Consider the following 17,661-nt stretch of genomic DNA (forward strand, 5'->3'; position numbering starts at 1 on the left):
TAAAACTTTGTCTTACTGACATTTAACAGGTGTATAGGTCCTCGGTGACCCACAGGTTGAGAACCGCTAGCAGGGTTGCCTAAGACCATCAGAAAACACAGATATTTACATTATGATTCATAACAGTAGCAAAATTACAGTTATGAAATAGCAACGAAAATAATTTTATGGTTGAGGGTCACCACAACATGAGGAACTGTATTAAAGGGTCAAGGCATTAGAAAGGCTGAGAACCACTGTCTAGGTCTTCAAAAACGCTAAGAGATAGACTGTGAAATGAAGTGTCTGCATTTAGAATATTACTGGCTCAAATTGGCATATTAGTTTGGTTCATCAGTTGATAAGTTACTTTTTGTCTAGTCCTTACTGTATGCTTCATATATAGAAGCTCAGATCATTGTGTTTAAATTTTGCTTAATCTATTTAAAAATATTTTAATTGATTTCAGATAGAAAGGGGAAGAAATAGAGAGATAGAAACATCAATGATGAGAGAGAATCACTGATTGGCTGCCTCATGCACTCCCTGGGGATCAAGCCCACATGTGCCCTGATCAGGAATCCAGTGACTTCCTGATTCATGGGTCAGTGCTCAGCCCCTGAGCCACCCTGGCTGGACTAAATTTTACTTTAGAAATATTAAAACATACATAAGAAAAATAGTGTAAAGAAACTCCACATAGCCCAGATTCAATAATTACTGATATTTGCCAATTTTGTTTTATCTGTGCTCTTTCTCCCCACATTCTTACTACATTAAAATTATTTAAAAATTTTCTAATGTAATTGAAATTCAATATTTCATTAGTTTCAGGTGTACAGCATGGTGATTAGACATTATATAACCTACAAAGTGATCCCCCGATAAGTCCAGTACCCACTCGGCACCATACATAATTGTCATCATCATCTCAATAGTCCCTATGCTGTACTTTATATCTCCATGACTATTTCTTAACTGCCAATTTATATTTAGTCCCTTCACCTTTTAACCTAGCCCCCTAACCCCAGTCCCATATGGCAACCACTGTTTTGTATCTATAAGTTTGTTTCTGCTTTGTTTGCTCATTTGCTTTATTTTTTTTTAGATTCTACATATAATTGAAATCATATGATATTTGTCTTACATTGTCTCACTTATTTCACTTAGCATAATATCCTCTAAGACCATCCATGTTGTTGTAAATGGTAAGATTTCATTATTTTCTATGACTAATATTCTATTTTATAGTAGTTTTTATTTTTTTAATTCTCACATGAGGATATTTTTTTTCCATTGCTTTAGAGAGAGAGGAAGAGAGGAGTTGAAGGAAGGGGGCTATATATATTAGGGAGCAAACCCACAACCCAAGTATGTGCTCTTGACTGGGAATCAAACTTGAAACCCTTAGTTGATTTAGTTAATTGGTATAACAATCCCATGAGGTTAATTAGTATTATTCCCATGTTACAGATGTGGAAACTGAGTTATAGAGAACACAAGTGACTTGCCCAAGGCTGGTGAAGCTGGATTCTAACTCTGGTGGTCTGGTTCTAAAATTAGTACAATTCGGTAGGGAAAGCAGCTCATAAATAATTTGGAATGATTAGGATGTGATACAAGGTTTTTGTCTCACTGGCCGCTGGCACCCCTCCCAGTTGTCATTTGACCTCTCCTTCCAGATCTAACGTTCCTCAAGGAAAGCAAATGTTTATGTGATAGCACCAGCTTCATTTATAACAGTAGTCCGCCTGAGTCTGTTTCTGCTATAATCTATGCAGCCAATTCAAAATGAAAGTGGAGAAAATATGGAAACTAATGATAGTTTTTAGATTGCTTATATTTAAGAAGCTGATAATAAAATTATGTGTACAATTGAACATGTTAGTATAAGTTGGCAGGGTCAGATTCTGAAAAGCATTTTAGGGAAATAAATTATAGCTTTTTAAAAATGCCAGCTAACCCTTGTTTTAACTTAGCAGAATTTAAATGATCTAGATAGGCTTCATCTGGAGCATTTTCACTGGGTCATCATGTTACTTTAATATCTTGGTCATTAATAAACATTGTTCTTTTATCTGGAGTAGAAAAATTACATCCTGAAGAAGACATTATTCAAGATTTATTTTTTTAGTTTCTCACAGGTATTCAGATATCATGTGACAAATACTCAGATTAATAGTTTGTATAATTAGCAGTGATTTTCATGCCTGATCTAGGATCTAAAATGACAGCTTTTATACTTTATAACTCAAAGATAAATGGATAGGGGCACAAACATATAGCTGTAGTGCTGGCAGAAAGAGGAAAAGGAGAAAAGAGAGGAGGGAAAATTAAATTAATAGATGGTAGAATAAATATTTTCTCCTTTGTTAATAATCATGACACTCTGAGTTAGACATTGGGTATATGAAAATTATCACTTACTAATGAAATTATTCTTAGAAAGTCAGTTGATGTTAGAACTTGTGTCTTTTGATTTGAGATCCAGAATTGTGAAATGGCATCATTTTTATTTTGCCCTGAAGCTCTTTTTTATTTTTATTTTTAAGAAATTAAAGTAAAACCTTATATTTATGGAGAAATTTAAAAGCAGCCAGAGAAAGGCAGTTACCTACAAGGGAAATCCCATAAGACTGCCATCTGATTTCTCAGCAGAAACTTTTAACCTAGTTTAAAAGTCAGAAAGGATTGGCACATAATATTAGAAGTGATAAAGAACAAGGACTATAACCAAGACTACTTTCTACCTCAAAAACCTATAATTTAAAACTAAAGGAGAAATAAAGAGCTTCCGAGATGAGAAAAAGCTAAAGGAATTCATTACCACCAAATCAGTATTACAAGGAATGTTAAAGGGACTTATTTAAGAAGAAAAAAGTGGGGGGAAAAGGACTATAAATATAAATATTAACATGGCAATAACTATATACTTATTAATAATCATTTAAAAATAAAAATAATTAAATGCTCCAATAAAAAAAAATATAGCGAATAGCCATGGCTGGTTTGGCTCAGTGGATAGGGTGTCGGCCTGCAAACTGAAGGGTCCTGGATTCAATTCTGGTCAGGGGCACATACCCAGGTTGCAGGCTCAATCCCCAGTGGGGGATGTGAAAGAGGCACCCAATCAGTGATTCTCTCTCATTGTTGATGTTCCTACCTCTCCCTCTCCTTTCCTCTCTGAAATCAATTACATATAAGAGACAGAACCAAAATAAATAAAGTCAGAAAAGAAAGCTAGATAGATAGATAGATAGATAGATAGATAGATAGATAGATAGATGATAGATAGATAATACAGTTTGGATGCAGTGGCTCAGTGATTGTGCATCAACCTATAAGCCTACCAGGGTTATAGGCTCGATCTCCAGTCAGGGAGGTGTGCAGTAGCCAGCCAATCAATGATTCTCTCTTATCACTGATGTTTCTTTCTCCTCAATTCCCTTGCTCTCTGAATTAAATAAAAATGTATTTTTTTAAAAAGAAAATACTATGAACAATTATATGGCAACAAATTAGATAATCTTGAAAAAATGGAGAAATTCTTAGGAACATACAGTCTTATAAGACTGAATAAAAGAGAAATATAAACTCTAACTAGAATGATTACAACCAACAAAATTGAAGCAGTGATACAAAAAGATTCCCCAAAACAAAAGTCCTGGACCACATAGATTTCCAGGTGAATTTTACTAAATAATTCAAAGAGCTAACACCTATCCTCAAACTAGTCCAAAAGATTCAAGAGGAAGAAAAAGTCCCAAGCTCATTCAAAAGGAATAAAAAGTCCCAAGTTCATTTTACAAGGCTAGCATTATTCTAATTTCAAAATCATATAAAAACATTACAAAGAAAGAAAATTATAGGCCAATATCCTTGATGAATATAGAGGCTAAAATCCTCAACAAAATATTAGCAAACTGGATCCAGCATACAATAAAAAGATCCTACACCATGATCAAGTGGGATTTATTCTTGGGTTGCAAGGTTGGTTCAATATTCACAAATCAATTAACATGATACACCACATGAAAAAAGGAAGGATAAAAATCATATGATTATGTTAATAGATTAAGAAAAAGCATTTCACAAAATCCAACACCCATTTATGATAAAAACTGTCATTAAAGTAGGAATAGAGAAAACATACATATTGAAGGCCATATTTACAAATCTACAGCTGACATCATACTCAACTGTGAAAATCTACAAGTGTTTCTCTTAAGATCAGGCACAAGGAAGGAATGTCTACTTTCACCACTCTTTTTTAATATAGTATTGAAAGTCCTCAACACAGTGATCAGCCAAGAAGGAGAAATAAAAGACATCTAACTTGGAAATAAAGAAGTAAAACTGTTATTATTTGCAGATGACATGATATTATATATAGAGAACTCTAAAGATTGCACCAAAAAATAAGTAAATATAACCCAAAACTATTAGAACTAATAAATAAATTCAGTAAAGTATCAGGATACAAAATAAATATTCAGAAATCTTTTTTATTTTTATATATCACTAACTTATATTAGAAATAGAAACGGAGAAAACATATTAATTGCATCAAAACATATCTAGGAATAAATTTAACCAAGAGGCAATAAAACTGTACTCCAAAAATTATGACATTGAAGAAAGAACTTGAAGAAAATACAAATAAGTAGAAGTATATGCCATGCTAGTGGATAGAAGAATTATCATTGTTAAAATGTTTATGTGATCAGCCGAGACTGGTTTGGCTCAATGGATAGAGTGTCGGCTTGGGGACTGAAGGGACCCGGGTTCGATTCTGGTCAAGGGCATGTACCTTGGTTGCGGGCATATCCCCCGTAGGGGGTGTGCAAGAGGCAGCTGATCGATGACTCTCTCTCATCGATGTTTCTAGCTTTCTATCTCTCTCCCTTCCTCTCTGTACAAAATCAATAAAATATATTTTAAAAAAATGTTTATGCGATCAAAGCAATCTATAGATTCAAAGCAACATCTATCATAATATACCAATGACACATTTCACAGAACTAGAACACATAATCTAAAATTTTATGTGGAATGACAAAAGACATCGAATAGCCACAGCAAGCTTGAGACAGAAGAGCAAATTGGGAGGTATCATACTACTTGATATCAAATTATACTATAAGTGTAGTGTAGTAATCAAAACAATATGGTACTGGCATAAAAACAGGCACATAGATCAATGAATAGAATAGAGAGCCCAGAAATATGACCAAGGAAGAAAGAACAAACAATGAGATAAAGACTGACTATTCAATAAATGGTGTTGGGAAAATTGAACAGATACATGCAAGAAAGTGAAATTAGATCACCAACTTACACCATACACAAAAATAAAGTCCAACTGGATAAAAGACTTAAATGTAAGACACGAAACCATAAAACTCCTAAGAGAAAACATTGTCAGTAAACTCTGACATTTCTCTTAGCAATATCTTTTCCAATATATCTCTTCAAGGAAGGGAAACAAAATAAAAAATATATAAGTGGGACTACACTAAGCTAAAAAGGTTTTGCATAACAAAGAAAACAATCAACAAAACCAAAAGAAACCTACTGAATAGAACATAATTGCCAATGGTAAATCCAATAAGGAATTAATATCTAAAATTCATAAACAATACATAGAACTCACCCTAGCAGATTTAGCTCAGTGGATAGATAGAGTGTCAGCCCTTAAACTGAAGGGTTCCAGGTTTGATTCCAGTCAAGAGCACATTACCTACCTCGGTTGCAGGCTAGATCCCCAACCCCAGGCTGGGCATATGAGGAAGGCAACCAATCAGTATTTCTTTCTCACATCAATGTTTCCCTCCGTTCCTTTGCCTTCCACTCTCTCTAAAAATAAATGGGAAAATATCCTCAGGTAAGGATTGACCAAAAACCAACCGAACAAAAACAAGACATAGAAAACATTAAAAACAACAACCCAAACAATATAATTAAAAATGGGGAAAAGACCTAAATAGACAATTCTGCAAAGACAATATACAAATAGCTAAAGACATATGAAAAGATGCTCAATGTCACTAATAATCAGAAAAATGCAAATTAAAACTATCATGAGATTTAACCTCACACTTGTCAAAAGGATTATCATCAATAAATCAACAAACATTACTTGGCAAGGATGTGGAGAAAGGGGAATTTTCCTGCTCTGTTGGTGGGAATGCAGATTGGTGCAGTCACTGTGGAAAACATTTTTATTTTAATTTCTCCAAAAAGTAAAAAATAGAATCGCCTTATGACCCAGCAATTTGACTTCTGGTCATATATCTGAATAAATCCAAAGCACTAATTTGAAAGAATATATGCACCCCTATATTCATTGTACAATAGCCAAGATATAGAAGCACCTTAAGTGCCCATCAATAAATGAGTGAATAGAAAAGTGATGGTACTACACGGCTGGTGTCGTACAGTGCTTGAAAGTTGAGCCATGCACCATCCAGGAGATTGCCCATTGGATTGTGGGTCAGAGTCCATGGCTGGCTTGCAGGCTTCATCCCCAGCAGGGCATGTGCAGGAGGCAGCCGATCGATGTTGATGTTTCTCTCTTATCAATGTTTCTATCTCTCCCTCCCCCTTCCTCTCTCTCATAAATCAATAAAATCATATTCAATAATTTTTTAAAAAGTAGTGGTACATATACACATGGAATATTACTTGGCTATAAAAAATAATAAAATCTTATTTTTTGTGTGACATATGGATGGACCTAGATGGTATTATGTTGAGTGAAATAAGTCAGAGGAAGACAAATATCATGATTTCACTTATATTTGAAGCAATATAAGAAAGCAAAAAACAAAACAAAAACAAACAAACAAACCAGTAACAGACTCATAGATACAGAGAACAGGCTGCTAGAGGGATGGGAGTGCTGAGGGACTTGATGAAAAGAGTAAGGGTTTGAGGATATAGATCAGTAGCTACAAAACAATCCCAGGTATGTAAAAGTACAGCACAGAAAATATGGTCAATAATATTGTAATAACTATATATGGTGCCATGGGAATCATTTTGTAACATATTATTGTTTAACCACCATATTGTACATCTGAAACTAATACAAAATAAAATTGAAAGTAAAATGTAATTGAACAATAAATTTTAAAAAATGATAAAAAGGAACACAAAGGTTTTACCTTTTCTCTACAAATACCAACCTTTTTCCTTAAAAACAAAAAACAAAAACACAACAAAACAATAGCAAACAGGCTGACATATATCTTTTAAAGCTTGAATGTTAAATATATGCTCAGCTCAGGAAGAATTATGTTGGGGATGAAAATGACCCAGAGGCAGAGTAAATTTCTCATTACAAAACAAATTAAAAATATTTTATTAAGTAAATATCACTGTTGTGCATTAAATAGAAAGGACTTTTCAAGAGGCTTACTCTGTTCTTAAAAATCAGTCACATTGGGATTATCTTAAGTTTCTTTTCTATTTATGCTTTTATTTTAATTCATGATCTTTTAAATAAACTATCTTCCTTTGAAAAAATAAACAAGAACCTCCTTATGCTGAGAACCCAAAGGCTGCTGTTGAGAGTGTGCCAGTGGGAAGTTAGTTTGCTTTTGACTGATGAACTGTTTGGGAAGAACAAAGTACTCTAAATTGCTTCCACGTTTATTTTGTAAATTGCTGTGGAAGGTTGTATTTCTAGATGCTTGGCAATCTGCTGGATAGCTGGTGTTCAGCAAGTGAACCCTTTTAGTTATTCATCAAAACAGCCTCATACTCCCACTAACCTTGCAAATGCTCATTGAGCTTTAGATGGAAATAAACGAACTCTCCCAAGCTCACTTGCCTATTAAAATAAAAAAGAAGTAGAAGGAAAGAAGCCTTTGTCACAATGATTCATTCAGGGCAATCGCCCGTGGCCCAGTTCATCTAAAGTTCATTAAGTTCCAATTCCCTCCAATGCCAGGTTCCAATAACATGATGATCCAAGAAGTCCGGGAAACGCTTTATCCCAATAGTTTATATGCTTGTAAATGCCCTGCTAGGCTGGGATGCACACAGTTGTGTCAGGCTCGTTACTATATTTGACAAGTTTATACATTAACTTTGGGGCAAGAGGAATTTCACGCAGTAAGATTTGAATTCTGTGTTAGTTTGTTTCTTTTCAAGGTCTGAAATCATTGTTTTGAAAATGCTTTACTCTTTTTAAAAAAACTGGCAGAATTCAATTTGAAAAATATAATTATAAATTTTACTCCCTACCTTTAATGCCTCTTAAAATTATTTTTGAGGGGTATTATACTTTCTTATGTGGCTAATGAAAATGAGAAGGAAATGTAAAATCTTAAGATTTATTTTACTATATGCAGAGTTATTAAAGAACATGAGAATTAAGGATGGTAAATTTGACTCAGAGGAAAAAAAAAGAATTATATTATTGGTGAGGGTTAATTAATACACTAGTCATTTTAATAATTACCGTTAAACTATATAATGAACTTTATGTTTGGGTTTAATATCAAATTTGAAAGACAACTACTTGCTAGATTTGCATTCATTTTAGATAGTGAATTGTTTTGGTGATGTTGTCCTAAAGAATCCATTTTTATAAAAGATGAATTTACCATAGTGGACATTTACTTACTGGGATTATGACTGAGTGAATCATTACAAATGTTGGTTGTATTCTGAGGGAGAAAGAGTTTTATTATAGACAATAGGAAGGGAGAATATGAATTGCCACTCTGACTTGACTATTGCTATAATAAAAAGAACAAAATGTGCTTGGCCAGCTTGGCTCTGATTGAGTGACTACCTATGAACCAGGAGGTCATGGTTTGATTCCAGGTTATGGTACATGCTGGGGTTATGGGCTCCATCCCCAGTGGGGGCATGCAGGAGGCAATCAATCCATGATTCTCTGTCATCATTAATGTTTCTATCTCTTTCTCCCTTTCCTTTCCTCTCTGAAATCAATCCTATATAATAAAAGGCTAATGTGCAAATGATCCTCTTGACCAGAATTTCGACTGGGATTTCAACAAGGGGGCAGGGCCTCCTAATCAACTGCTCATGGCCCCTTCCTCTGGCCAGCCCTGCCCCCGATCAACCCTCTCCCCCATCTGGGTGGGGCCAGCCCACTAACTTTTCATGTTCCTTCCCCCTAGCCTGTCTGGCTAGATTGGCTCCGATTGGGGCAGGTTGGCTGGACACTACCCATGCACAAATCCATACACTGGGCTTCTAGGAAAGAAAGAAGAAAGAAAGAAAGAAGAAAGAAAGAAAGAAAGAAAGAAAGAAAGAAAGAAAGAAAGAAAGAAAGAAAGAAAGAAAGAAAGAAAGAAAGAAAGAGAAAGAAAGAAAGAAAGAAAGAGAAAGAAAGAAGGAAGGAAGGAAAGGAAAGAAGGAAAGAAAGAAAGAAAGAAGGAAAGAAGGAAAGAAAGAAAGAAGGAAAGAAGGAAAGAAGGAAAGAAGGAAAGAAGAAAAGAAAGAAAGAAACATCAATGATGAGACAGAATCATTGATCTCTGCCTCCTGCATGCTCCACAATGGGGATCAAGCCCGCAACCTGGGCATGTACCCTTGATTGGAATAGAATCCAGGACCCTTTAGTCTGCAGGCTGACGCTCTATCCACTGAGCAAAACTAGCTAGACTCATCATTGATGTTTCTGTCTCTCCCTCTCCCTTCCTCTTTGAAATAAATAAATATATATATATATTTTTTACAAAAGAACAAAATGTGTGAGATTCATAAAACAAAGTCAATTAAATGTATATTAAGCAACAATTTTGATTAAAAGATGAATAAGTCATACCCTCTGTCTTTTGTCATCTCTCTTCTGGGACTATAGTCTACATTTCTTTCTTCCTATATTTTTATTTTTAACTTCAGCACACTTTATCTTACTCAGTCCATGTAGGGCATCTCTGTGTAGACCTTTCCAGTTACTCTTATAAACCTATCTACTACATAGTACATAGAGCTCATCTTTACCTATTTAACAATAAATATTTTGGTCAGTGGGTATTATGTCCCTGGCACTGTTCTAAGCATTGGGAATGTGATAGTGAACAAAATAGGAAAGGTCCCTGATCTCAAAGGACTTAGAATTTAGTAGGAGAAACCAGACAATAAACCAATAATCATATATCAGTATATCAATAAACCAGCATATTTCTATCTTAAATGAATATGAATAAATATATATTAGGAAAATAAAGTAGGGTAAGAATATGTAGGGGAGGGAGGGAGAGTTAATATTTTTGAGTGGTTAAGAGATAAGACACTGATAAGGGATCTTTTAATCAGAAATATTTAGGATGTGAGAAAATAAACCATATAGTTATCTGGAGGAAGCATGTTCTAGGCAAAAGAATATACCGTGATATGGGAGTGGGCTTGGTGTGTTTGAGGATCATTGAGGAAGCCAGGGTAGAGGAAGGACAGTATGAGAATAGGTCAGAGAGTAGCAAGTTGTAAGGATTTAGCTATTAATAGTAAGAATGATGGGGAGCCTTTGAAGAATTTTGAGCATAGTGACATGATTTGACTTATATTTAACTAGAGGTCTAGTGAGTGAAATTTGTGCATGGGGAGAGAGGGGTGTTCCCCTCAGCCCAGCCTGCACTCTTTCCAACCTGAGACATCCCTCTCACAATCCAGGACTGCTGGCTCCTAACTGCTCAATTGCCTGCCTGTTTGATAGCCCTTAATTGCCCACCTGCCAGCCTGATCACCCCTAACCGCCTCTGCTTACTGGCTTGCTAACTGCCCCCAATTGCCCCCCCATCAGCCTGGTCACCCCTAACTGCCCACCTCCCCACCAACCTGTTCATCCTTTACTGCCCCCTCTGCCGGCCTGGTCATCCCAACTGCCCCTCTCTGCCAGCCAGGTTGTCTCTAACTGCCCCCTCCCACTAGCCTAGTCACTCCTTACTGCCCACCCCCCCAGGCCTGGCTGCCCCACACAGCCTCCCCTGTTGACCTGGTCACCCATAACTGCCCTCCCCCCTGCTGGCCTGGTTACCCCCCAACTGCCCATTCCTCTGCCAGCCTGGTCGCCCCACACAGCCTTTTATTTGGTCATTACTCTTACTGTGATGGCATCCTGAACAATTTGCATATTCCTCTATTATTAGATAGATAGATAGATAGATAGATAGATAGATAGAGTATAAGAGCACATGAGAGTATGAGAGAAATTACTTAAAAAGCTGCTGCAAGGATTCAGATGAGAGACAATAGTGGAAGAAGTAGGGGAGGTGATTATGGTGGAGTTGATAAAGGAGGGAGGAGTTCTGAATGTATTTGAATGGCAGCAGAATCTGATGATGAATTGGATGAGGAGAGTGAGAAACAGACTAATCTAAGACCTCATCTTCTCTGATTTGCAGAAGAATAGCACATTTTATTTTATTTCTGTCTTGTTGGGATGGTGGTAAGATAGACTAGGTGGGCATGGCAGGTGGGGCCTGTTAAGAAAAGCTCAAGTTGGGCTTTATTCAGTCTTTGCATGTGCTGTTCTCATGGGTATATTCCTCAAGTTTCAGATGTGTTTCTTGCATTGGTTTCCTAGGATTGCCATAACAAAGGACCACAAACTGAGTGCCTTAAAGCAACAGAAGTTTGTTTTGTTGACCAAAAATCTAAAATCAAGGTGTCAGAAGGGTCATTCTTCCTCTAAAACTTTGGGTAGAACTCTTTCTTGACTCTTCCTAGTTCCTGGTGGTGGCCAGTAATTCTTGGTGTTTGTTGGCTTATAGATTTATCAATCCATTTTCGCCTCCATTGTCACATGGCTATCTTGCTGTGTGTCTCTGTTTTCTTACCTTCCGACAAGGACACCAGTCACATTGAATTAGGATCCTACCCTACTGCAGTATAACCTCATCTTAACCAATTACCTCTGAAGGGGCATATATCAAATAAAGTCACATTCTGCAGGATCAGGATCTATGACTTTAATATACCTCTTTTGGGAACATAATTCAAGCAGTCGTGGAAATGATGAATCATGGTAGTGTTCACTACAAACCTGAATATCCTGTGGTAGTTGTGTTGGTTTTTTTCTCCTGAGAGTCTTGTTTTTTTTTTTGTTTTTTTTTTTTTTAACATTTTTTGGAGCTTTCCATCTCTCTACCTATCAGGAACTTCCAGATTGACAATCATAATGAATTTTTAGTATTCTTTTCTTTTACCAGTTCCTTTTCTATGGGCTACCAGTGAGAATAGTGGGACTACTCTTTGAAACTTTTTGAAGTTTAGAATATACCTACTTATTTAGCAGATTGCTGTTATTTTTTTTATTAATTTCATTAGTTACCTGAGGAGGAAATATGTGGCCCAAGGTAACTCTACTATCATTACCTTGAAGTTTAATTTCAAATATTTCAGCGTAACATTAAAAATATGTATTACAGACTATTATCAAGGATTGTGTATAGTCTGAGATTTTACCCTACATGCAAACTGACAAGTTAGCCTATCATAATTTCATGGATGCTGGTGGAATAAATAAGTATCAAATAAGTATCTTGAATCAGAGATAAAGGGCACTTTATAAATCACAGACATAGCAATGGCCAGATTATTAGCATTTTCACCAGTTTTCTAACCCCTAATTTCTACCAGGTTATGTGAAGAGAATAAGAATATACCTGCAAACACAATTGATTGCATTATAGGAGAGGAACCCTGAGTTTAGGGCATCTGAATCTTTTATAATGGACAGTAAGCATGTTTGCCCTTTTACTCCAGAAGAAACATTATGTTTATTATGCTATTTTAGTAAGCATCTCTGACCTTTGTTGTGGAGGGAGACACTATCTCTGTCTGCCAAGGGAGCAAACCTACACTTTGCTTCTGAGGAAGAAATTATCTCTATCTTCCAAGGCTATTTAAATTATATATATATATATATATATATATATATATATATATATATATATACACATACATACATACACACAAACAGCCTTGAAAGTATATCTCAGTTGCAAGGCATTCAGAGGTGCTAGGGGCCTATAGATAATTATGCTCCAACCATTGTTATGAAGACATATTTTCTCATAAGAAGTACTTGTGGTGATGTTTTTATAGTTTCCAGAAAATGTGATAATTTGCATAAAGTTTTATAATCACAATATACTTAAATGTTCACCCAAAATTCCTGCATAGAATTATAACTCTGTGCCATATGCTTCAGTGTGCATTTCATATGTATTGTGCAGTAGGTATAATAGGGTCTTTGGAAATAGATAAGATTATTATTATTATTATTATTTATTATTATTATTATTTTGCTAATTGGGCTGTGTTTTTATCCCTGGGTGAATAAAAATTTCTTCAAGGTTGTTTTCCCATTTAACCCAATTTAATCCTCAGAAAAACAGGTCAGGAGAGGTTTAGTATTTTACCAACAGATTGGAGAGGTTTAGTATTTTACTCAATACTAAACTACATAGTGCTAATAGAAGATACCAAGGATTTAAACCATGGCCTATCTGACTCCCAACACTGAATTCTATGAAGTATCTGGTATATTCAGTAGGAGGTACTTTACATTTAGTAGTCAAAAGTTCTGAGATAACTAAAATGTATTCTAAACTACTCCTTGGAAACAGACAAGTAACAGTTGTATTACAGACAGAGAAATCAAAGCAGAAAACATTCCCAGAAACAGACATCTATCACTGCTGTTATAGAAGTAGTTTTTAGAGAGAAATTTGATATAAAAAGAAATTGTCATTTATCCAGGCCTAGACATTGTTTTTGGCTGCTGAAATTGTCTGGCTAGAATAGCTAGTGAACATGAAGTCTGATTTAGATTTATACATTTATTGATTCATGTGTGTCAAAACATTGGGACAGGGGTTGGAAATATTTATTTTGCTAGTCAGAAACAGAAGAAAGTTTCCTGTTTCATTGGCTGAGTGTGGGAGTCCTGAGCAGTGCTCCAGGTACTTTAGCTGTTACACAAACGAGAGTTACATCCCACTTACATTTTCTCCTCTGTACTTGGCTTTCTCAGGTTTGTCTAATCTCTTCCACTTGCCATTTTACTTTGATTTTGTTATATATTTACTGAGTGTTGATGAGATGAAAACACTGTAGAAATACCAATTACACAGGATCCCTTATCAATAAACTTACCATAGAAATGGAAACATCAAGTGATATTTTTCTGGGATGACAGGTGCATATTTCTATTTTAAATTTATTTCCAATGATAGGTCAGTAGATTCTTAAGTTGTATACAATCTGAGCCGATCATCTGACATGTTTATTTTGCTAACCTTTAATTTTTAATTTGGTTGGCCATTGCTTTCATTATTGCTAGAATTTATGCTATTCTGTTTTTCTTGTTTATTGGTATAATTGACTCTACTGCCCAGATGTTTGGATAGAGTGCTGTTGCCTAATGCTAATACTTAAGTCTAAGGAAAGGAGCTTTGGTCACAAAATAAATGTTTATGTCTGCGACATGCATTTGACTTCCCATGTAATGTGAGGTTCCTTTGTCCTAATTAATGCTGGATTTATATTTTGAAGAATGCCAATTAAGTGCAAACTGGCCCTAGAAAACAAATGCCTTTTGAACAAAGGCTGAGTGCAATAGGGAACAACCTATTGGCAAAATGTCAGAGTAGGAAGCTGAAGAATTGCATTTTAATCCAGATGACTACTTACTACATTTCTAATTTTGGGCAAATCTCAACCTTTTGGTGACCATTTTCTTATTTATAATGAGGACACATGAACATTTCTCAAACTGATATGTGCATAAAATAATATCTGATCTGTGCATATAAAATGTGTATGCATTTATTACTTATTAATTTTATTTATTCATTTTAACTTCTGTATGGCATTTAAACAAACAAAATCATAGACACAGTCAACAGAAGGGTGATTTTCAGAGGGAAAGGATCTAGGGGGAGGATCAAGAGTGTAAAGTGGATCAATATATGGTAGCAGAGGGAGACTAGACTCTGGGTGGTGAGCACACAATGCAATATACAATGGTGTATTACAGAATTGTACGCTAGAAACTTACAATGTTACTTACTAATATCATCCCCCATAAATGTAGTGAATTAAAATTTTTATTAAGTATTGTATAAATTTCTATGTTCTAGTTTCCATTGATATATAATAAATCACTCCAAAACATAGAGGCTTGAAACAAAAACCTTCTCTCCCCTCCTCTTCCTTCTCTTTCTCCTCCTCCTCCCTCTCCTCCTTCATCCTTCTGCAGTTTGGGCAGAGCTTGTCAGTTCATCTCTGCTGGGTAGAGTTCCTCACAGCAGGGTGGCTGGGTCCAAGAGACAGGAAGTGAGAGCTCCCAGTTTCATAAAGAAATGAACATGGCATTACTTTTCCTACATTCTAAATTTTCACAGAATCTCAATTCAAGGGAGGGACCATAGTCACCATCTTTCAATGATGGTTCTTGAACTGCTGGAAAATATATCCTGCATCATTGTAAATAGCATTCCCAATGTTTTATTAACTCTATTTTTCCCCTTTAAAATATGAATCGTCAAGATGTGCCACGGATTCGGTAGTGATGGCTTCTCTAGCTGGGTCTGAGCCTAGCCAGCCCCTCCCCCAGGAGATTGTTGTAGTTGGCCAGCTGCTGCTCCACTGTAACCATGTGCGACCGAAAGGCCGTGGTCAAAAATGCTGATATGTCAGAGGAGATGCAACAGGACTCCTTGGAATGTGCTACTCAGGCATTGGAGAAATATAACACAGAAAAGGATACTGTGGCCCATATTAAGAAGGAGTTTGACAAGAAGTACAACCCCACTTGGCACTGCATCATGGGGAGGAACTTAGGTAGTTACATAACACATGAAGCCAAACACTTCATCTACTTCTACCTGAGCCAAGTGGCCATTTTTCTGTTCAAATGTGGGTAAAAGCATGAACTGTGCTACACACCCAGTGATCCATCCAAAAATAAGGATTGCAGCCTAAATTCCATATACCAGAGACTGAAAATCTTCAACTTTGCCTAAAGGAACCCCTTGATCTTGAACCTTTATTGTGTTGTTTTGTACAAGGTATTTGCTGTATTCATTTGTTTTTATAAAACAATTAGCAAAGAAGCTTACATTTGTATTTATTTTCTATTCCATACATTTCTGCCCCATGTTTTTTCTCCTCAAAATGTATACCTTTTCCAAAATAAAATTTGTCAGAGGAAAAAAAAATATATGAATTGTCCCTTAATGTTATACAGCTTCCCTCACCATTGTCACTGGTTATTTAATATTTATGTAATTTCTAATGAATCAAACAGACAGAGGACTATAAAAAGAAGCAAAACACCATCTATTTTTTTGTCACCTATCCCTAAAAGTAAGACTCATAAAAATATGCAATAAAATTTGAATTAAGAAAAAATGAAACACATTACTGAGGAATTCTTATTTGATGTGACATCAATATATCATCAAAAGGAGGGCCTACAGCAGAGTTAGTCATCAATTTTGATAAGTTATAATATAAATACTAGTACACTATGTATGAGCACATTCTCACCATTCTACTCGATGTCGCTAATGAGTGTCCTCAGCATAAAAGGATAGGAGTCACAATCAGGTCAGGAAAACACTTCACATGATGGGGGAGAGGTTTATCACAGTGAGCTCAGGGTGGGGTGGGTTCCAGGGTTTTTAAGCAGCTCCAAAATAGTGCAATAGAATGGAGAGACTGTGTGAACAGAATGGACACAAGTCCTTTAAAATATTCACTGAAGCACAATCTCAGAAGTTTTAGCAGAGTTTTAGAAAAGTTCAGAATAGTTTAATTTGGAAGATACATAAACAACCTAAAATTAGATTAGTGTCTTTGTGTGGGAGAAAATAAAAGGAAGATTAAATTCATATAAAATACTAGCCAAAGCTAAATCCCAAAGACTCCGCAAAAAATAGGGGCATCTGTTCTGGCCCATCTCCTTGCAGGAGTCTTGAGGAGGAAGAAGATGGCCAGGTGAGAGTAGTTTGTGTCCTGGTCACCTTCCGAAAAGATTTCCCTAATTCCTCAAGCATAGCCAGATCCTTGACCCAGCTGCCTGCTCTCCTGACAGCCGTCACCTGTGATGGCACTTTCATGTCTGTTACAGTTTATTTGGCTATGTGCGCCTCTGGTTCACTTAATATTACCACAATACCATAATTTATGGTATTTAACTGAATTAGAATCATTGAACAAATATAGAGCTTTGTATTCCTTAAAGTAGTTCATTCCACTTCTGCGCACCTCTCCTCCCTCTTCATTATTGGCATAAAACAACCTTCTTGTTCTCTCTGAACTAGAGAAATACAGAGTGGCCAGATTATTATGATCTCTGAACACATAATAATCTCACGACCCAGTGTAGATGTCTGTTGAAAGAGCCTTGAGAATCATAAACTGATTTGTTTGACCATAGCCACATCCAATGAAGACTTAAGATTAAAAATAAAAGATGGCGGCTGGCAGGACAGAGGTGAGGGAGAGGAAGTGAGTGAGTGAGGGTATGAAAGGAGAGTATGTGGTTGTGTGTGTAGTGTGAAATTGAGTAAGCGACAGTTAAATCTGGCAGGAAGAGCAGGGGCTGGCAGACCAGTCTCTCCCTGGACTGCAGGACTCGGGCATGGAGCCCACTCCATCTTGAAGGGGACAGTGGCCTTTCCTAGGAAA

General features: G+C 36.1%; 1 protein-coding gene across 1 annotated transcript; it reads left to right on the top strand.

Annotated features, from left to right (window-relative positions):
- The first annotated feature begins 15,520 nt into the window (after nt 1-15,520).
- LOC118731176 (dynein light chain 1, cytoplasmic-like) lies at nt 15,521-16,075 on the top strand. The gene has a single exon (XM_036459517.2). It carries the CDS (start codon nt 15,624-15,626, stop codon nt 15,891-15,893), a length of 270 nt encoding a protein of 89 aa, XP_036315410.1. The 5' UTR covers nt 15,521-15,623; the 3' UTR covers nt 15,894-16,075.
- The last annotated feature ends 1,586 nt before the right edge of the window (nt 16,076-17,661 follow it).

The sequence above is a fragment of the Pipistrellus kuhlii genome, unplaced genomic scaffold, assembly GCF_014108245.1.
Source record: "Pipistrellus kuhlii isolate mPipKuh1 unplaced genomic scaffold, mPipKuh1.p scaffold_m20_p_1, whole genome shotgun sequence".
NCBI classification, from domain to species: domain Eukaryota; kingdom Metazoa; phylum Chordata; class Mammalia; order Chiroptera; family Vespertilionidae; genus Pipistrellus; species Pipistrellus kuhlii.